The following is a 22,967-nucleotide window of genomic DNA, read 5'->3' on the forward strand; positions in this document are numbered from 1 at the left end:
AAAAGGTGGGTAATTATATCGATTTTTGATGTGACTCGCACATCAACATTTTACCGAAGGGGTCAGTGAAATGGTTTGAGACCTGCTTCACAACAAGAGAACCCCATTGTGAATGTTTGTTAAAAAATGCTTGAATTAGTTACATCTGTGGGGCCATGTTTAGTAAACGCCATGTTTGGGCTCGAGTAAGGATAGATGATCTATGGTCTTCTTTCGCCAAGGTGATCGATGTGTTAAAAATGAAGCGAAGGGCAGGAAAGACTTCTCTTGGCTCTTTGAACACGGTAATCCCCAGACCTTAGCCCCGCAAGCTGGTATGTCCAACTACACTGATATGGCAAAAATTTTCTACAAAATATCAGCACCGGAAAGGTCAGTTGTACGACCAAACTAGGCCAACAATAGAACATGTACAAATTTTTAAGCGGTACAAGTTTCAGTGGGACAACAGAGGGGACTTAGTTCACTTTTCAAGCGTATGTAAATGCACATTTGCCAAATCGCCTATATATTGGATTCTGAATACTTCGAATCTAGTGGGATTACAATACAATACATATACAGTTCTAACCACATGAGTGAACAAAATAAGGTTAATTTAGCAGTTCTCATTTTAAAGGATGAACGAGATGTTGCAAGAGTTGTAACCTTGCTGACAAGGAGTTGGCCGCAAACAGGTAGTACACATTGACTGGAAACAAATTAACTGGGCAACAAGTTGATGCTGTCTGCTCCAATCATCATTGTGATTTTGCTGCACTTTTGTAATGCGGCCAGAGAGCCTATGAGAATTCCACTGTTATCAAAATAGAGACGAAAGTTGGGAAGATTCTGTTATCCTTAGTAAAGTGAAGAGGGTGCGAATTGTTTACATCAAACGCCTGTTAACTAAGCGGAGTTTCAAGGACTGTGTGTGAGCAATTACCTACGCCATTTAGAAGAGAGTTATTTGGGAAAACAAAATAAATACGTTGCCTGTACGCTTGCCTAGTCGCAGCGCTCTGAATTGTACTACATGAAATGGCTTTTAATTTCTCTTCAGGATGACGAGATGCTTCGGTTTCTTCGGGTTAGCAAGGTTACCACAAACAACAAAGACGACAGGACATCAGAAATTTACATGAAGTGGTATGGTGTCAAGCAAACCTCAGAAGTTTTCAGGTCTTGTTAAACTACACATCCATACCCTCAGCCAGGTATGCTGGACTACAAGAGAAAACTCAAACAAAAAAATCGGCAAAACGTAAATCATGAAGAGACTGTACGCAAAATAGGCAATCGGCCAGAAAAGACAAAACATTTTGGGATAGTTACACTAGTTGCATCATCTTTAACAATGGATTCCTAAAAACCCAAAACAGAATCATTAGGTTCTTGAATTTGAAGGAGGAAATCCAATTACACATGTTTAGTGTCGTGCTCGATTCGCAATTAGCGTATATCTTCGTAACAAGGTGATCTAGAAATTGCATTCACAACCATTTTGACTCAAAACTGATTATTTTGCGAGAAGACGGAGCTTTTGAAATATTTGTCGGTGGATCGGATCATCGTCATCATCACAGTTTCTAACAAAATGGTATAGAAAAGCCTATCGTTATTTTTTGTCCACATTGACCGTCTTGCTACGGCTTTACATATGGTGTCGGACTATTAGCTCGGCAACCCTATGAGAAATTGCCCAGCTGTTCCGCCATTGCTGTGCCTAGCTGTCGTGTCAACAGAAGGAGGCACGGGGTCTGGGATACTGCCAGGTTGCCCAAGCATAGACAGGAGCAGACGAGATGCTGAGGTTGGGTCCATGGACTTCCGGTCCATAATCTGGCACCTTGACCTTTGAACTATCTCGAGTTCGAACGATATATATATATATATACATATATATATAGCTTTCAAACCCCATAATGTCGTGTGGTGTGAAGTTTAGGTGCACTGTCATGACGCATACCTTATAATGGTATAAATTACCGAAGAATAGATATTTTTACCGCTGAACTGAGAATTTAGGCACATTCTTTCTCTATGACATTGTTTGCATAGATACAGTCATCATTTTTTGTTTTATCATTTTCACAGTAAAACATTTTGAACTTAATTTGATGTTTGTAACCTGCGCCTGACCATGTTTACCAGTGAGATGCAATCCTTGAGGGCACTTTCTTTCAGTAATGAATTCCGCAGTCAATCAATTGAAGTCTGTAATGTTGAAGCTTAAAAATGATTGCCCGAAAAAATTGCCCCATGTACCCAATTGAGCGGACGTTACGTCCAAAATGTCTGACTAAACTGGCTTTTCTTTCCAGTCTTTATCCTGTTGGCAGAATAAGTCGAAAATAGAGGTGGGAGACAGGGAAAGTGTAATCTTTACGAAACTCCCCTGTACAACATCTTTAGATTACTAGTGCAAAATAATCGACACAGCGACATTACGCTAGTTAAACCGATGTACAGGGCAAGTTGTTGAGCTTTAAAATAAGCTGTTTGTTTAGCTGTTGGTCAAAGCGCAAACGTAGTTTCCTGAGTAGTCAAACGAGCAATTCAACTTAGGCATTAATTAACCGTCTGATTATATCAAGGACACTAACTAAAATGACCAGGCCGTATTAGGCGAGATTATATGCACCGGATACAAATAACTCCTCGTAAGATGCGTTCAGAAAGCCCTTTTTGCCAACTGGTGTGATGCGACCAATCCAACGTCTGTTTAAACAATAAACACTTCTATTGAAACCATCTTTGTATGGCGCAGTAAAAAGCCTGACCTACAAGTGTCTGATGTCTCACAACTTTGTGATGTCGCAAAAAGCACATGGGCCATCTGCATCGAGTTGGCCACGATGTAATTTACACTTTTCCTCCAGCACTTCATAAAAATTTTTGAGGTTCGACTGGTCAAACGATTAAGGTTGGTCCCCCTGACATTTGATAGCGCAAGGCTACAGAGAACCACGTTTGACACCGAGCATAAGCCAGACGAACGCAGTGTGGAATTTGCGATGATCGGAGGTTCTTTGCAATATAAGTGACGTTGCCACTACCTCAGCGGATAACACTTGGTAAGCCCGTAAACTTAGCAAGAAATGTTTGTCGTTTATCAAGTTATCCCGTTTTTACAATGAACGACAACACAACCAGAACTTTCACGCAATCAAGGAGTCGTTTCAGCGCTTTGACTGAATTAACGTGCTTCAACGTTAGTCAATAATCTTCCAGTTTTTCACTCTCTTCCTTACCCTCCGGTTTGAGCCACATCCATCGGAATTATTGGGCCTCTTGACGTCCTCTGTGTTAGACTTGAATTTCTAATTTCATTGGTGGTCTCGATTCACGACATCAACTACATAACTTGTGGATGGGCGGTCTGAATTTCAGAAGCCGAAAAGAAAATTGGTGAGTCCCTATTCATACGCCTTCTGTACCAAACTTGTACTAGCAAAATTGGACCATATTTCGTTTGCACAGTTGGGCATACACTTGTAATGCTCGAAATACCAGTGTGTACTTAATAAAAGAATTTTGCACCGATCTCCTATATGAACTTCATTGATAAGAAACTAGCTAATATTTGTTACGGTCAAGCGCGTTAAGCGCTGATGAGCGGGTTCAACCGATTACGTTAGTACATATGTCACAGTAAGTTTTTCTCTACTATTCATTCTACTCTATTTTATTCATTCTAATATTCTACTATTACTATTGTAAAGAAAATTTCCGCGCATAATAACGTCTTTAGACGTGCCTTTCCAACCCGCAAACAAGACGAGGTCTCAAACAGCAATTCTCAAGGTTAGGAAGTTCGGTATTACCTAATTTCATTTCAGTATTATGCTTACGACTATTTTCCGTGGAAAAATTGACGAACGTGTGATTTTAAGCCGTACTAGAGAAAATAGAAGTTAACAAACTGCAAAGGGGCACGCACTATTGCTGTCGCTCATGAAGCAAATATTAGTAAAAGGTGTTTATTTACCTATAAGTAGTTTCAATTTATTCCAGTAAGGCGTTCAACGCTTCTAGCAAATATTTCCGGTGTTCTAAGCTGTTTTTAGCCTTTCAAAATGTCCTGGCTAGCAAGGATTTAATTTTCCGGATTTTTTACCGCCTAAAGTGGGTGCAGCATTAAGGTACAATACCTTCCGAATCATAGAGCATCTACTTCTGAGAATTCCTCTCTGTGTATGCTGTCAGAGAATACAAAACCTCATGTAATACAAAATATACTAAGATGTATGCCGGAGTTGTTTAGTACAGGGTTTCAGGGACTGAATAAGTTAATAATATATCCTCATATAGTAAATTCGACAACCGATACCGCTGTATATGCTGCATATACTGGCAAAACCTTGATCAAACATGACCAGTTGGACAACACTTTCCGGGAAATACAGAATGCCAGATGGTTCAGCATTCATTTGCATTCAAATAACTCTCGTTTGAACATTCCTGTACGTGTCCTGGCGCAGCTATTCAGGTTGGTTCACGCCAAGGCGGGGAGCATTGGATTCTTGATTCTCTCTTATTCAGAGCTCATTTGCCATCCCTGGTTTCGAACTAAGGGCATCCTGACTTGCGAACGTGTGATCACTATTCTACAAACGCGTGCTGGCCGCGTCTGAATTACTGAGTCTCAAAAGGCGACCGTGTTCGTGCTGCTACTGATTTGGCCGTAGCAATGCTGAAGGGTGGGTTGGTCGATTGATACAAACATAATGACTACCAAATCGTTGTTCGAGACATTGGACGATCCAAGTCAAGGGAGGAAAGGTTAAAATGTTCACACGCAATATTTCAGGTGTCCATTGTGTGCGGGCGGAGTGGCAACAAACTCTCTTCGCATGTCATGTCCTGAGTCCAAACACCAACACGATCAAGGAAATTCGCTGCTAATGAGCCTGGTAGGAGTAAAATTTGCTTTCACTGCCCAAATTCCGTTTGGTGTAGACTAAAAAGAGAACATCAGGACAACTGTTTATCTAAGAGTGAAACAAATGAGAACACTACTAATCCACAACCCCACAACCAGCCAATAATAAGTGGCAGTACATTCCGATTATGTATCAATGACCAATCCATGTATTCTGGTCGTGTATAAGCCTACCAAGGCTAATAGTGTTTTATCAATATATTAGCCGTACAGAGAGATAATGTCATCACCAAACGAGGTAACATTCACATTCTGAAAGTTGGGTCTGTTGAAGATGTTCCACTCCGGGATTTGGGCAAAGTTTTGCTGATAGAAATATCTCACAGTGGACAGCGGTACACATTTTTAGCACTGCAAATTACTCTGACAAGTTAAGCTATTTTGCCTGCTACAAATGACCCTACAGCACTGTGTCGGTCAGGTGATCCACCCAAACGAAATAAACTATTTGTTTGCAATTCACCACTTTACCACTTTACCACAATCCTGGAATTAACGACTCTTCAAACCGCTGCAAAATTATTTGGTTATTCCAAATGTATTCTACTGTATTAGTGCCTGAATAAATGTTTAAGAGAGAAGACTCTTTCCGGACCATGCGTTTTCGTGCACAGTAGAATAACAAAAATGGGACAACCAAAATCTTCTGCCGTAGAGGTGTATTGACACCATAGGTTACTGATGCCGACAATTGTCTGTCGGGTAAGTCAGACGAACTTTTCCGAAGCGCAAAGATCGCGGAGCTCAACTCAACCGTCAGATGTAGACCCAAGTGTGCGCACATCCCTGACTATGTTGGGCTAGAGTAAAAATAGACTGTTGACAAACTGCTTTTTTCAAAAAAAGTCTGGGACACTAGAGGCGAACGGCACCTAGCCTAAGGCGCACTTAATATAATTTGTCCGACAATAAGGAAGTAATTATTTAGGAAACTCGAAAACTTGGTATAAACCTGGAAAGCTAATTTCGGCGGCGAATAGACTGTTTATTGAATGGATTCTGATAACTGGTAAAAAGGGAAGACCTGACAGCCCTTGTCAGAATAAAAGAATGCAATTGAGCTTCAAGTGACAAGGCCACCTGAATGCCACTTCATTACAGAATGTCAGTAACTACGAGGTTGAATTTGCGCATTCCATCCTGCCTTTACGCGTTATAGCAACAATACAGGGTAAGCTATTGTTGTTCAACCTGTATTTAATTGCAAATTGGGTGTACCTAAACGTTTAATGGTAAAAAAATATATGAGTATGCTTCCCTTGGGTTCACTGTATTCTGAAAGGCCCAACCCTACTAAAGATAACTAGAACAAATTTTGTACATTATGTGGAGTTTTACGTCATGATTCCTATCGGTCGAATATTGCTTTGAACCAAATGTGAGTCGATGTGGATTTAAGCAAACCCAAGATACCCCACGTCGTCCCGCTGCAATAGCTTTTACGTTAGGTAGGATGCCACACAGAACCTGGATACATAGTTCCAAGTTGCTGAACTTTACGTCAGCTACCGAGGAGGTCAGTAAAAATTGCGCCAGATAGTGCTGAGATTTAAAGTTGGTATAACCGACTTCAAGCAAATGGTCCACTTTTCGCTCTGAGGGTACTAGCTATGCGTGTAAGAAATACAACACGTTACAGTGTTTATTGGGAAACGGAAAATGGAAATTATTAGTGAGTTGGGGTCTTACCTAGTTACCTTATCGGTAAATTACTTATGAATCACATGTTTTTTGGCAAACACGCAGATAAAAACGGAAACAAATTTTGAGAAAAACAGCCATTTTGATAGCACCTAAAGGTAACTATCTTCTAGTAAACCGCATCATAACTGTTTGACAAGTCTTCGCTAAGTCAAAGTCGGGTGCTGATGGGGATAAGTGGCCAACATACAACAAAATACATTCAACTGATTTCTGAGAAAAGCCGCTGATACTTTGTTCTTATTACAACCGCCTACCAAAATGGTAATATGTACACTTTCTTATAAACTTTAGAGCAAAAACTAGGTATGTCATTGTACAAACTTCTTCAAGTAGAACCACAGTTAGAAAGTTCTACATTTTAATTCGCTTGTAAAATTTGTGGAATCTCAATACATGCATTTGTCTGAATCTGCAGAACTAATGTTGTCAAAAGGTAAGTTGAAACCAGTAGAAAATCGAATGCTTATGCCCTATGTATATTAAGTGCGTTTTAGCAAAAAGCCCTTGCATTCAAAGAGGGTATCTTCTTACCAAACGCCACTCCCTACGGCGGTTCCAGATAATCAGTTAATCTGAAAGTTCCTTACAGTTCCATTGAAGCTAAAAAACTGCGGCATCACACAAGGAACCCTTGAAATGCATTTCATCTCAGTAGGAATTTCCACCCTATTTGTCAAAAACCATCTCGAACTTAGAGAGGAAATTTTCACTCTTCTGATAATCAATTCAGAAAACGTCGTAGCTACAAGTTCAAATGAATTATAGGTTTCAGAACCTCAAAACGTTCGCCATTTATTCCAATGTGTTTCCACCATAGGGTAAAGAAATTATGCTGAGACGACACCTGTGACAGAGAAGATTTATATTATGGTCCTAGGGGTTTGACATAGCACGTTATTTTATGTATATATATAATGACAAAATATCATGAGCGCCATTCTATGAACAGACACCCGGGAATTTTCAAACAGACGCATCCACTCATAAGTCATACCAGCCTTTTTGTACCGCTATTAGGGATCAGCCCTCGGAAAGATTAGTTTTTGGCCTTAACTAGATGGTTTATCTTTTTTGGAGGTCATTATATCTTAAAATGCTGTCATGTAAACTTTGACAGGCCGATTCTGAGGCGCTGAATTTTATGTTGAGCCCCCTCACGTCACTTTCACAAAACCACTCGCATGAAATAAACAGAAGTTCTGAAATTTTGCTACTAATTCAAGTCAACATGTGTCCCAACAAAGGCAAGGTTTCCAGGTGAATCGTACTAAAATACAGGACGCGTTAACGATGATGACAAATTTTTGCCCGAATAAATCCAAGATGCTCGCTCTTCTTGACCGATCATCAATAGAGTACAGCTGCGTCTTTCATTTCACTCATTTGTTAATTGCAAAACAGCACCAATAGATGGGTTGTCAGAGGCAACCATTTTTGGGCTGTTTGGATACCTATCACAGCATTTGGGGATCTCACAGAGGGGCATGTTTGTCAGTATAAAGAATGTCGCCTGAATCCTGTATAGTAAAATAAGCTTGAAAATATTCAGTAAAAGCCGCAAAAGTTCCGGAGTAACATTTATACTAGACTGGCACGTTATCACCAAACCCAACTAAATGGCCACCAGACCAACGGCTTTGACAGACTTCTGCCCTTCAAAGGTCTGACCACCGTTTACGCATCCTGACGGATATCTAGATTTGCCTATTAAAAGCAGTCTCTTACGATCAACGATATCAACCAAGAGAGAGATGACCATGAAGTATCGTTTTTTATAATCGCGCTATTCAAAGTAGTACAGGCAAATCGTAATATACACAAACTCTAGAGTTTTTAGCAGCATACCTATTAGCTGGTATATATTTCGTGTGAACACTATGAGACGCATCCAATTTTTTGAAAAATTAACTACACCTGGTGCTTCACTTTCGAGAAATTTTGCTAGGAACGCTTCAGACACACCTCTTACATGCCAAGGAACATGAGACAATTCTCTAGAATGAATTCCCCCTTTAACTGAGCCACTTAAGTTAGTCTACAAATTAATAGATTTAAAGAAAGAACCCACATTCGCAAGCAGTTTTACATACCTTAAACCCACTTATCAGCCCTGAAGATACACTTCGCACAAGGAATGCGACTACCGGTTCGCCTATATGACAGATAGTTTACAGTTTTTTCCTAAAGCGTCCCGCTGCACAGTTTAATTGCAGGTTAAGCAAGCGGAAATTGAAAACGTTCCATATTTGTTGCATCCTCAACTCTGATTGTCTAACAAATGTGAGGAAAAATTAATCTCGTTTTTACACTTCCTATCACTTAGTTAAATTGGATAGTAAGTTTCAGCGACAAGTTTGCTGATGTAGCAGACTAAATCCAGATGTCTGTTGTCAAATTTTATGCCAAGTACGCATTCATGATCGGTAGAGGAGGCTCACACGTGAACCTAATTAGCGCAGTTGCTTTCCAGTTTGCGGGAAATAAGCAGACTACTCGATACCTAGGAGTGATGCTTCCGGAAAACATTTTGGTACATCCGTAATCTGACTGAAACGGGACCCATTTGTCCAAGCTGATAGTCTCACTCTCATAAATGCAGACCGAAATATCTGCTGGAACTTGAAGGGCAAGTGGAATTTTGACCATCCTTTCATGGCACTGTGAGTATAAAAATTAACTTCAGATGCGACTTTGCAGCTATTCTAATGAAACGATTTTATCCAATCACTAAAATCCTTTCTCTTCTTAAATCATCGCTCAACGTTGGTTGACCAGACTTGATCTTCGCTGTATTGGCAGAAATGTCCAATCAGTATCGATGACCGGGATGTTAAACTGATGGTGCGAATGATTTAGGGTGTGGCTTTTTACCGTCATAACTGTCTTCATTCAAACTCACTTGTCACTAACAAAAACATTATACGACAAATAAAAATCGAGTTCAATGAGCGCAGTTGGTTTTCAGTAATACACAAGGAAAGGGTTTCGACTTATATAGAACGCAAGTTGCAGTTTCATTTCATGAGTGGTTTGTTATTGGTTAACATGTAGTTTAATCTTTCGGGAAATGCTGGATGTGCTGAAATTTTCGAGCAATAAGTAGGATATGTAAATAAATACGCATTTAGCGTGGAAAAGATGGGATATAAGGTATGGGTCAGAATACAACAGAATTATATTATCGTTCAGAACTACCGCTAGAAACGGTGAGAGGTCAATGGATTTCCATCGTCTGGAAAGCGAACATAAATTTCATGAATATGGTCTGGTCCGTAAAAGCCAAACATTACTTCCTGTATAAACTGTGCTATACAAAACAGCCGCAAACGGTTCTAATTGGGCTTCTCGATTATGAATCATCTTGGTATTTACTTATTTTATCTTCGTCCTTCTGATGTTTCCCGTGTTGTGCAGCTGCGTTTGTGATGTGTGACGCAAAGTGAATCCATTTCAGTCCCATTTTTATAAGTTTTTTGCGGGAAACAAAAGGGAACCTCAGATTTCCGGCAAACAAAATACAGCTTCATATTTTGCGCCACGCTTTTGTCTTGTAAAATGCCGTGTAGGCTCCAAAATTGTGTCTCTATATAGCTGGTGCTCACCGAATTTGAAGACTAGAAGTTACTTGTGGCAATTTGAAAAAGTGGAAAGGTTTGGGCAATCTAAAAATTTTTAAAAGTATTATATATTATAAAGTGAGAAACGATTGAAATATACCAGTCCGTGAAGATAGTTGCTACGCTTTAGATTGGCTTGGTAAAGTCGAAATCACCGGTTTGGTTGGACTGGCTTCACACTTAAATAATCTGCAGGCTCGTTATACTACAGGCCTTAAAACTAAGTAAATGAATTAGGCAGAACATCAGCGATGTTAGGATATTTTACGTGGCACTCTATAAGAAGCTGAAAGCGCTTTCAATTCCTTGTTTTGCAGCAAAAATCAAGGGTAAGCACGTTCGACCCCGCCTATTAGGTAATCGCATCGGTTGACACAGTACTTAGTAATACAGTAACATTTTTACTGGAACTCTAATGTAACCTGTTCCAAATTCTAAGAACGCTTCTCAGAAGGCCGGGTACTTCATGCTTCGTGCCGTACTTTCAGTGACCGCAAATTTTAGAAGTTATGAGTGTGGGTTTTAACTGGCATAAAGTTATATCTGCTGATCATTTAAATACAATTCAGCTTTTTGGGGATTCGAGCGACAGATTTAACATCTATTTATTTTGGCTACTCAGTAAAAGATTTCAAAGAAATTACGTAGGAGAGCTTTATACCTACCATTACTTTCCCGGTATGTCATTGGAAACAAGGAGGTGGGAGTATTTTGCCTGTGGTACAAGGAAAGTACATAGTCATTTTATTTTCAGCTAAGTTGATTTATACAACACAATCGTTGTGATTTGGTGCTATTCTTCCATCGGGTCAATTGTGCAAATTAGCGACCCAAGTTAAAACTTGAATTTGGAATTATGGCTAATGAGCATTGATTGAGTATCGTAAATCGACTAGGAAATGTAAGCACCGTATAGAGAGAATTACAGCCTGCTCAGAGCAGAGCCTTTTGATGCTGAGCCAAATTGCCTTGTTGTAAGTTTGGTGGAGAAGCCGTCTTTTTTACGGTAGGTGACACAAATTTCGGCCGCGAAATCCTTGACATTCTTCATTTTTATGGAGCATTCCGTTGCATGTTTGCACGTATACTTGTTACACTTTCGAATAGCAATTGACAAGGCACACAGTGAGTTCATAATATTTTAACCCAAAGCGTCTTCCGTTCTTCAAGAAAATTACTCATTGGTAGATAGCACAAAAATAGCCTATCTCAGTCTTGAAGTTGTACTTCTCTATATTAGTCTACAGTCAGCGGTCTTCGTTAAGATTCCCAGTCAACGAAATACCAAGTAAGGAAAGTTTATGAGAAGAAACGGTGGTGAGAGTGCTAAAAAAGAAGAGAATTGTGCACATAAATTGCGGTAGCCTATTGAACTGAGTACAACGATCTCAAAAGATTCTATATCCAATTATCTTGACGCAACAACCAAAACAAGGAAAACACTATCAGATCAACAAAAAAGGTGACCATTTGCGCTCATCGCGCTAGTGTGCTTTACCATTGTTTATGATCAGAGATCAAAAAAATGAAATGGCTCATTTCACAAGGGTGGTACATGACGTATGTGACAACGAACGGTATGTTGGAGCGTTCGCTACAAGAAGTTACTTCCTAGATCTGATCACCAGTACAAATTCTAGCAAATAAAACGGGATGGAACACTGTTGTTATAGCACACAACATGCTAATAAGTGTAGTAACATTAAAGGTACAAAAGCGATTGAAAATTACGCCACATTTATTATCATTGGCAACAGTATACCGTTGGCAAAATGTACTAAATCGTTTCATCTCGCAGCATTATTCGCTGACGGTATTTCAGGTTCTAAGTGGCCACGTTCAGTTGAACTAAAGTACAAGTTTTGGTGAATAAAGTATTTAAAGCCGCGTCGGTTTATTTTTAATGTGGGCAAGTTTAAAATTACGAAAATCTAATGATTAATTATTACTCATGACTCCCAACTTGGTTTGATCATCGTCTGCGGTTACTTAACAGCGTATACTATTTAGGGCAATGGCTTGTGTACATAATTCACAAATACGTCCTTTTATTCCGTGCTTCAAAATACAGACAAGTTCCCAGAAGTTGACTACAGTACAGGAAAGAAGCCAAAATGATTGTTTAGATCACTTGAATATTTATACAACAATTGTTTCTGTGTTCCGACGTTTCCAGATATTCTGATAAGTACGTCGTAGTAGCATTTACTTGCATGTCTTCTCCCATTCGTTTGGTTAAATGGGACTAATTTATCAAATTCTATGTATAAATACCTTCATTAGTCCAAGCAGTAGCCTGAATGCCTACCGGGTTTTGTCCATTATGGTTCGTTTAGAGTGAAAATGTGCACTTAGGACGTGAGCAGTTTTTGGATTAACTCTTGAAGTTGTTGTTTTAGAAGTTTCAAAATCATGCCAGCAGTCGACTGAAACTTAGTTAGTTTTCTTTAGAATCTCAGTGGTTCAAGTGGGTGTAATTGTACCTCACCTCAGTGGAGACAAAGATGTCTTACCTTTCTATAAAACTGAGAGTTCTTGGTCCCCCAACATCCCTGATTATTAAGTATTTTTCATGCTATTAAGAAACGAGTTGCCCATATATTCATTTGGAAAGTTGAAAAAGGGCCAACTAATCCATCCAATCGGAGAAGTTATAAGCTTGAATATTGCAAGGGTCGTGAATAGGCCAAACTGTCGCAATGATTTATTTGATGTTTGAAAATCCAGACTAATGTCTTAGATTGAGTAACGGCAACAATAGAGGTCCCTTTCAACTCTTGGACTTAGCCGTTCCATTGGAGGTCCTTGAAGTTCTACTGAAGCTAATGTTGCAGGCAGTTTGCAAAGTGACGTCACCACCAGGCCAAATTCATTTCGTTATACGGGTTCGTTTGCAGACAATTTTCTTCCACATTTAGCTCATTTCGAGCAAAACGTGGCCACAGTGAATGTGTACATTTTACTGCGCATCGTTATATAGCGTGTGGTGGTTGAATGCAGTCATTATGATTAACATTTAAACAGAGAAGCAAAGAAGTAAGTACCTAATTATTTAATGTTTACTGATATTTTTACTATGTACCGAATCCTGGGGAGGAGTCGCCAATCAATAAGGCCGTAATGATACAACGAACTGCGATGGTTTAAACTTTGTTGCGTGCATAAAAATTTAGGGTTGACGGAGAGTAAAGGTTCGCGAGCGAGGCCGTGTTATTATTAAAGACCTGTCAGTGGTTCATATTAGGTGCCCAGTACCACCAAAATAATGGACACAAACAGCCTTGACATTCCCTATTTGTACGATACAATTATGACTTAGATCCTGCAACATTAGTTGGAAAACATAATGTAGTGCAGTCTAGTCCTTGTCTATTTATCACGGGGCATTTTGATGACTGATGGTTCCTTAAACAACAACACGTAAGCGAAATCGAGAACTACCAAATACAATGAAACCTACGATTTACTGGCCTGAATTTTACATTATTAGGCGCAGAGGAATGTGATAAGTAGCTACGGATGTGTACTTTTTGAAACTTAGACGACCAAATCAGTTCGTTCGGAGAGACGGAATAAGGCTCACCAAGCAAACTCCGAACTATTTTTGTTTGCAAATAACAGCGATTTGCTTCTTTAATTTTTGCACGTCATAGGCGCAAACATTCACATCTCCAATGAGGCCATTGTGTCATTATTCGAAGCAAGTTTAGGAATGCACTGAAGGCTTGCTATACAAAGACATCGCGTGAGAAGTTCTTTTCTGATTGTGGTTCATCAGACAGACAGTGTCTCTTCAAACAAAGAATTCCATTCGTGCTTATTGTCAGACACACTGAGAAAACTCGAGCCATACTGTAAACTATATTTGTCGCTTTTCTTGCATGCATGTCTTATGATTTCTCCTAGAAGAAAATTTATTTCGGATTGAACTGTTTTGTTGAATTCGCCATCAATCACCAGTTATAGTTTTATGCGTGCATTATTGAAAGGTAAAACTTTGAATGAATTATTGCTGGTTGCCACGTAAGCATAATAAGGGATATCTAAGGAGAATCTATCAAGTAGACGGATGAAATTGAAGTTTGACGGATTTACAAACGCGTGAAATGGTCAAATAAATGCTGTCACAATAAACGCTGTTACAACCTGCGGGCAAAACGTTCAATAAAGTCTTAAAAATAAAAGTACATTAATGGACATGGAATACATCGGCTTTCTAACAGCTTAAACAAAAAAGCAGTACGCTTATTGAAAATATATAAAATTTTGCAGTAATTTGCAACATGTTATGTGTTTGACTCAAACAACTTTCCTCAACAAGTTCTCCAAAACAGAATGCGTAAGTGAGCATTTCACGTTTTTACCAATAAAGGAAAGTATAAATAAATGTTTAGTTTTACTTTGGTTAACTTATAGTTTAAAAATGAACACCTTTTCTATCTGGTTATTATTTAACGCAGGAACAGCAGGCAGTGAGTTGTCGTCTTCTGTGAAGCAACAAAACACTTGTTCTAAAGATAGAATTAGCGTACAAATTGTTTATACTAGAGAATTTGTGCTTGCTCAAAGTTGCGAGTATTGGTTGACCCGAAAAGAGCAGCCAAACATAAAATATTCCAAACGTTTATGTTTCCTGAGTATTGGTTTCATTATTTTTGGATAACACTGTTTAGAAATGTTCTTGTGTTTTGTTATTGAGGGTAGTTTTACACAACCTCCCATCAAAATTTTTGCCTCTACACAATAAACGCGTTAATGATGGTAAGACGAACAAAAGGGTACATTCGTTTCTCCTTCGAAATTGAGTTTTATAGAATCAGAACAAAATAACCCGGTGATCTCATGGTCATAACCAACCCAGCACACCTCGAACCAGCTAATTTAAAACACACATGCTTTTATGCATTACGAAGTGTCTCTTTGGGATTGATTTATAACGTAGGAGCGGATACATTACGACGTAAGTTGAATTTTAAAACCGAGACTATAATTACGTATATGATGACCCATAAAGATTTGAGCGCAAGCGATTTGATTCGATATTTTTGCGACGGTTATGCCCCAAATACACTGCAAATAACTCATACAAACCTTTCCATGCACTGGTAGAGGAACTGTACAAAATGTACTCGTTGATCAGCGGTTGCTCTCTGAATATCAGCAACAAACGCCCAAACGCTCAATAAAGCTCTACATGGAACAAAACTTGGAATAATGTTAATTATAATGCGCCCCAGCACGTTTTAATGATGCACGGTGAATTTATCCAAACCGTGCGGGAAATGCAGCGAACAGAATAATTTATAAATCGATCTCAAGGAAAATTAGTCACTCATTTCACTGAAACTTGCGAGGTATGGACTTAAATGTTTTGCAGCACCAAAGTAACCGTTCATGTTGTGTAGTCACATTTTAGGAGGCGAAATTCCAGTATTTGTCATTGCTCATAATTTTGTTTGCCTCATTTTTTAGGACTAACTAAGTGGATGAGTAAGTAACCAATTACACCAAATGATGATTATAAATGTCTTCTTGCTTTGCCTGCTGCAAAGCATGCTGCTTATTTCGAGCCTGCTCGCAAAAAGTAAAACACGGTAATAGGCACACATCATAGTAACTTTTGCATTGAATACCATCGCACATTTGCCAAATTATTTTATAGATATAATTCATTGTTAGACAAACTATACAGGCAATTTTATTCAATTATCATATGACCATAGAGCAGCACGGTCGTAATGTAGAAGTCAAAGACAGTGAATTCTGGATACTGGAAGAGAAAACGGTTAGACGTATATAAATAATCAGTCAATAATTTGGCTGACTTTTCATTAAAATGTTTCTACAAAAACAATTGCTTTTCCGGACATTTTGCATGCATACAAAAACAGATACTATTTTTGTTTGCAAATAAATTTGTGTAGATTTAGGCTGATAAGACAACATACGGCACCGTTTCTACAAAAGTGAAGCTGGACCTCCAGTAGGAAAAAAATAACGGAACTATCGGAATTGTCTTTTTTAAATTTGCTCGTCACTGAAGGCTAAAATGGGCGCCATTTTCAATGGGAGTGTGACTGTTTACCAGGTGTTTTTGTGAAAAAGCAATTTACAGAGGTATATTCGAATAAACCTACGGCTGGTATAATGACGGCGTTGTTGTTGTCGCATTTGCTTGTAAACAACATGCATTCTTGTCATTCTTGTTGGATAACCTGTCAGGAAGGAATAATGCGTATTTTTGAACATTTGCGATTACGAATCAATTGAGGCTGGCATTAATTGCAATGATGAACTATTTACATCATTTTATTGGCAGTCATTTGGATTAAACTGTTTTCGTAATGCTTCTGGAATCTGGTGCCCGAAAATGTCAAAAAGCCACCACTGTACTGTCAACTGAAAAACGTTCTCTGATAAAACGACCTCGGTTATCAAACTATAAATCAACACCCACCAAAGGAAAAACGGGGTAGTGAAAAATTTTGACCATGAATAAAGTTTTTTAAACTGTTATGATTTTATAGTGCGTTTTGCAATTGGCCGCCTTTAATTACAAAGTGTTCCTCTTCATTGCATCTCATTTAGCTTAAATTGTCTTCAGTAAAACAGCTAATTTTATCGCTGTTCTGAGTTGTGGAATGGCTGAATGAGCGCCTGTGTCTGCTTTTGTAAATAAAAATAAAACTAAGTTTTCCAAGATTGGTTGTTCAACATTGCAGGAATTTCGGTACATAAAATTAACAATCTGTCCATGCTGCACATAAAAACCGGTTCAAATGCTTTGCTCAATAACAACAGGGGAAATAGAAGGTAAGATTGTTCCCAAGTCTTTTGCATTAAACTGTATTAAGGAACCAGAATATGTTATTTCTGACCCCTGGCAATTGTACATTGTAGCCACAAAATTCACGTTTGCTAAGCTTGACTTTAACATGTGCTGATAGTTTGCAATGCTGTCGAAAACTATAATCGAACACCGCAAGTAGAAAGTCAGTTTAGGGTGTTTATATTTGTTCTGGGAGTTATGCTGCAGTTGTACCCCGAGTTAAAGCAAGGCAGGACAGCAAAGAGGAAGTTCACTTTTGCTGACATGGTTCGTGATCTAACAGATCAGAACAAGATCCTCGTTAGAAGGAGAAAATAGAAACTATAATTTACTGAGGAATCACTCGCTGCACCACCATAACCAAACATGGTTTTCTCTACGTACTCTCACCATTTGTTTCAGTTAATGTCACGTCCCGGTGATTAGAAACAATTGTTCAGCTCACAGCTATTCAGTCCATATTTACACAAATACATTATTATTTCTCCCTAACACCTGCAGAAAAGGTTGACAGTAAGTGCACCACTATGTATTTTTTTGGTTACGATAACTAAGCATTGAGCGCATATCATAACATGGACGATATTGAAAGAAATACGGAACTGCTCGTTCACTGATGACCGTATACCAAAACTGGTACCACAACAGAGCAGACCAACCATTCAATCTGAGGTGTAAGTTGCCTGTGGATCACTGAAACAAGATGCTGGGCGTAAGTAGCCAGCTTTATTGGCATTGTAGGATAGCACCCACAACACACGCAAATGCACCGTTTGTGTATGCCTTGTCGGTTGTCTTCAGACTCTGCACTCGGCCGAGGCAGTTTTATGTTAGGCATCCGTATTGGTCGTATATGTGGAAAATACAAAACCAGTACTTGCTGAGTAGTCTGAAGACCAGAAAATATACTTGAATAATCACCCAACTTAGATGTCAAAAATGGAGCGGCGATTGTAAATTTTGGATCCATTTTGAAACCCATGTGTACTGTGCATTGCAAGGGATATACGATCTATGAGATTTTACACAAATTTTGTCAACCCGATCCTTTAGGGCGGTTCCAATTAAGCAATCTTGGGGGTAGACATCGTAAAGGCTAGCGTACAAATTACTCTGACGAAAAAGAAATGACAGACCGATTTGCAGTCTGTTGTGCAATAATTTTGTCCCGAACACTAAAATGGATTATGAAGGAAATAGGGAATCTTACGGCATGTTCTTTAGTTTGGTCATCAGCGTAACAGCTTTAATGTTGGTCAGATAGCCAGATACATTTGGCTGATTACCTAGTGTATGCTTTAGAATGCGGCTCTGTATCTGTGTTGCGAGCGATTTAAGCAATGCCAATAAGTGCGGCAGTTTAAAACATCGGACTTGTTTTGGGGCAGTACTTGGTGAAACAGGCGTCCGCTTCACCTCAGGTACTGGTAGTAGGAATATTTCATGCTCTGTTTTAGACAAACGATTTAGTAGCTGCCTAGAGAAAATTGGATAGAGTAGTTTTCAATCTGGACCGTGAATTTTTTAGGCCTGATTTTGCGACATTTTGGCACGTATGGTGACTAGGGATTGAGCAATTGTGTTTGCAGCTTGTTTGACCTCATTGAACGCAAATTTCTGTTTCAACAACAACGTGCCCACATAATGGACACCCGCCATAAAGAGCTAATATTATTGTAGCTTATACACGAATGCTGACCTGAATCTGAAACTGATATTGAACATCTGAGAGTAAATATTTCGAGACAAGTTTGCCGTGTTAACTTTACAGGAGCACAACTCATTGCAGGTACGTCCTTTACTGTTGAGCAATATCGATTCACTGATCCGCGTTCAAAAGGTTGGCATAGCTGAGCTAATTGTATTGATGATAGAAAAGTATCGATACAGCTAGAAGATTAACATTTGATAAATTCCGTCCCATATAAGCCTACATAGAAGAGCTTACATAGAGAACATCACAAACGAGAGATTCAGCTGGGTTCCAGGTGAGTCTCTCGAAAGAACCAAATTAGTTTGCAAATGAGTGTATATTCGCTAATTTCGTGCAATTTGCTTTCAAGTGAAACATAAGGTTAACGGAAACCCGAGGACTGAGTCTACCTGATGAGCCCCAAGGAGAGTATATCTGATCGTGGTCTGTCGACGGATTTTCAGCAACCTTATGAGTAGTACATTACGAAGATTTACATGTATCGCGATATCTCGAATATCGTAGCGACTGAAACACGAGGCTGCCTGGTGCAGCACATTCAGTTACCTGAGAACATCACAAACGAGAGATTCAGCTGGGTTCCAGGTGCCTCTCAAAAAACCGAATTAGTTTGCAAATGATTGTATATATTTGCTTAGATTACATATTGTTTTCTGTCATGCGTCTGTTGAGGAACCTTTTTAGTCCGTATCCAGTAGAAAGATTTCATCAGGTTATAGAAGGCGATTGCTATTCCTCAACAGCTGAATAAATAAATTAAACAACTGCCCACCGTCTGGTTTTTAAAAGCAACGAAGAGATGTGAGTGAATTCAATATTTTTTGTAATAAACTGCAGAACGGCCGTTCGGATTACATCGACCTACAAAATATCGTTACCGTGAGGATAGATGCGTAGTGATTATCTGTATGTCTAAAACAATCTGTCTCATTTAATTTCGAAAGGTGGATGAACTTTTTAATCATAACATACTTTGGAATTCTGACAGGGGAATAATTGATAAAACATGGTATTCCTTCTGATTTAACCAAACCAAACTCTTCTAATACCATCATACCAAAACTTCATTCCAACATGCACATTTCAGTAACCTCAGAGAGTAAGGTTTTTGGAAATTTGTATCTACCATCCACATAAGCATGGTGGATGTTGATTCAAGAAATACCCCTATTTGATTCACAAGTAAATCCAAGTATCACTGTGGACACATCGATATGGCATGTTAATCAAAAGCCTATACCTTGTAGGCTACATACTACATAACACGAGTCTGGATTTCACATTTGCCTATTTTCCATAAAATGATGGTAAAGTCAACTGACATAAGTAATTAAACCCCAAGTCGGCAACGATATAAGCCCTGGTTGCTGGCGTTCGTTGCACAAACCACAAACGTGGCATACAATGCTGCTACACCCAGACGGTAAATGCTAGTTTACGACCGAGTGAATATCCGGTGGGAACAGATGCAGACATCGGTTACAGAGTGGTAGCTGGCGCAAACCGCTTGTAATATCACGGAGCAGGTTAGTAGGTTTAATTTAACATCTTTATGCAGTAAAACGTGACGTTCTCCTCGAAGAATTTGCGTGACATGATCTTCTGGGCAATGCTACCAGACAGTGAATTACTTTCCGATTACCATTGGTACGACCGAGTTGATGACGGGTACGACAATATAAAACGTTGACAGGCTACATTGGCATTCGAAATCTCAATCGCGTCTCTGTAGGTTTTTGGACTTTACGCTTATAGCAAGCGTTCTCACAAGCCTTAGAGACTAACGCTTTTGCTTGTTATTGAAATAAAATTGCTATTTTGTGTGATGTCTTCAAGTTTTAGCAATTAAAAAGCTAACTCCCAAAGGTTTACGGATTAAATTTTTTAATGTCAGTTTGTGTATAAATATAAACACTGATTGAAAATTCCTTAAACCAAATAAACCGTCAAATCATCTGCTTTTGTTTTTTTCTCACATTTAAAGTGTGTACTGGGCTAAAAAGCGAGGGTCAGAGGATCAGATTTAACGAGTACTCTTAGGAATATTCTTAAACGGATTCTGAATAAGAGGCCTGGAAAAAAAACCCACAAGGGTCACAATAAACAGTAGCACCCCGATGGTCAGTATCACCTCGCTGCGGACCTTCCGGTAACTAACCGTAACTTTCTCCATATGGATGATCATTGCCACAACTTTCTAAGGCTTCCCTTGACTAATCAGTCCAGTGCGTCTGGGGTGGCATTTCCAGCACAATATTATTTCAGTTTCAGGTAACAATTTTTGTTATCCCTATGCTTGTGCCCCTTTCAGCTTAAAAATAATCCCTGCCTGGAGCCTACCCAGATGAAATATGTGCACCTTAACCTACACAGTCTGGATGCCATTCAGTTGGATTCATCCACTAACGAGGCTCTAAAACCTGGCGGACCGATGATGGTTGGCAAATACGCCAATGTTCATTGAGCCGAATACATGCTACTCAAAATAGCGAGTTAGATCCGATGTAGCACAATCAGCTGGCAAGCGCACAAAAGCCAGGTTTTATTCACTAAATGGCCCCGATATAATACAGCAGATAAAATAATAAAAACGAAAAATAAGAAAATGATAAGCTTCCGTCGCAAGACGCGAGGTATCACGGGCGACACGACATCCGATTCGGTGGCGTTCCAGGAAATTATGCCAGCTTCACCCAGACTCAGCCAACCAAAGTGACTCTGGAACGTCTCCGATTCTTTATGTCCCTCTCCATTCCTAATGCTCCTTCCGTCCAACAAAGCGGTTGCAACTTTCAGTAACACAGGATCCTGCCTTTGGAGTCGCACCAACCTTCCGGGATCCAGTTTGGTGACGAGGCTATTGGTCCCAATCATGATCCTGGGGGCCTCATCTTCAGCCGCTGCACTTGACAGCCAATCAGCCAAGTGGTTCTCCTTTCCTGGCACGTGCTAGATTGTGGAATCGTACTCTTGCAACTGGAGTGCCCAGCGCGCGAGCTTCCCGCGAGGATCTCTGGTGGTCCTGATCCACTCCAGGGGTTTGTGATCGGTTTTGACATGAAACCTTTGTTCAAGAGGACATGGCGTCTACTTATACACGGCGAGTACTTCTGTTCAGCGTTAGCCAGGACACGACTGGCATATTCGATAACTCCATACATTTGCTTTAGGTCTGTGCCGATACCTCGACCACTAGCGTCTGTTGCAACAGTGAACATCTCTTCGACCCTGGGCAGTTTGAGGGTCAGTTGTTGATCCAACATCCACGCTTTGACATCTCGAAGGCCACATATGCTTCTCTGGTTCATTAATATTTCCGACTTTGCCCGAGCAAGTCGTACAGTGTCGCAGCGATTGTGTTGAAATTCTTAACTAACCCCCTGTAGTATGCTGCTCGTCCAAGAAACTACCCTAGAGGCCGCTTTGAATTTGGAACAGCACAATCCTCGATATTTGCCAATTTTTCGGGCAGTGGGCTGGCTTATCCAATTTATGCTCCAGCAGTTTCACCGAACTCCGGGCGAGCTGTGTCTTGGATTGATTTATCCGCCGGCCAGATTCCCGGATCCGCTTAAATACAGCCTTCAAGTAAACTGTACACCCTAATTCCAAATTGCTATACACAAAGATATCGCCTTTGTACACGGCAACATTCTCGAGTCCCCTCATTAAACATAGCACCAAGCCCTGGAATGTGAATTCTGCCCCAGATAAACCGGACCTCATCCGTCATAAACGCTGTTTGCTCCTGATCCCCCGCCTTGATATGTAGTTGCCGGTATCCGGAACGCAAGTTGGACACAGTAAAACATCGAAAATTCTGAAGGGAATCGAAATTCTCCGCAACCTAGCCACTACTACAACCCGATTTACGGTCAGGTTGTTCGAGCGCCGGAAATCCACGCAAAACCTGTATAGTTGTTTGCCTCCCTTACAAGCACAACCGGGGAGCTGTACCTACTATTGGATTCTGTGAATATGCCATCGTTCATCATCTCTCCAATCTGTTTATGGACCTTCCACGGGAAAGGAGACGGCACCGGACGAAGGCCGTAAAGTCATAAGCGTTCTGGCGATAGGAGAAATTTGTTTTCAGTACAGGGGCAGAAGACAAACGGATTTTCATAACCCGTGAACAGTTCGGAATATCCCTCGACCATGGACCATCATGAAGGTGAG

General features: G+C 39.8%; 1 protein-coding gene across 1 annotated transcript in view; it reads left to right on the top strand.

Moving 5' to 3' along the window:
• The window catches only part of T265_00796 (hypothetical protein), a gene marked incomplete at both ends in the record, with an annotated part of 58,577 nt that extends 37,325 nt beyond the window's left edge, over positions 1-21,252 (top strand). The window contains one exon of the mRNA XM_009164668.1: positions 21,100-21,252. Coding sequence (XP_009162932.1) covers positions 21,100-21,252 — 153 coding nt within the window. The remainder of the gene's footprint in view (positions 1-21,099) is intronic.
• Between the last annotated feature and the right edge of the window lie 1,715 nt (positions 21,253-22,967).

Source organism: Opisthorchis viverrini (genome assembly GCF_000715545.1).
Source record: "Opisthorchis viverrini unplaced genomic scaffold opera_v5_8, whole genome shotgun sequence".
Classification (NCBI taxonomy): Eukaryota; Metazoa; Platyhelminthes; class Trematoda; order Opisthorchiida; family Opisthorchiidae; genus Opisthorchis; species Opisthorchis viverrini.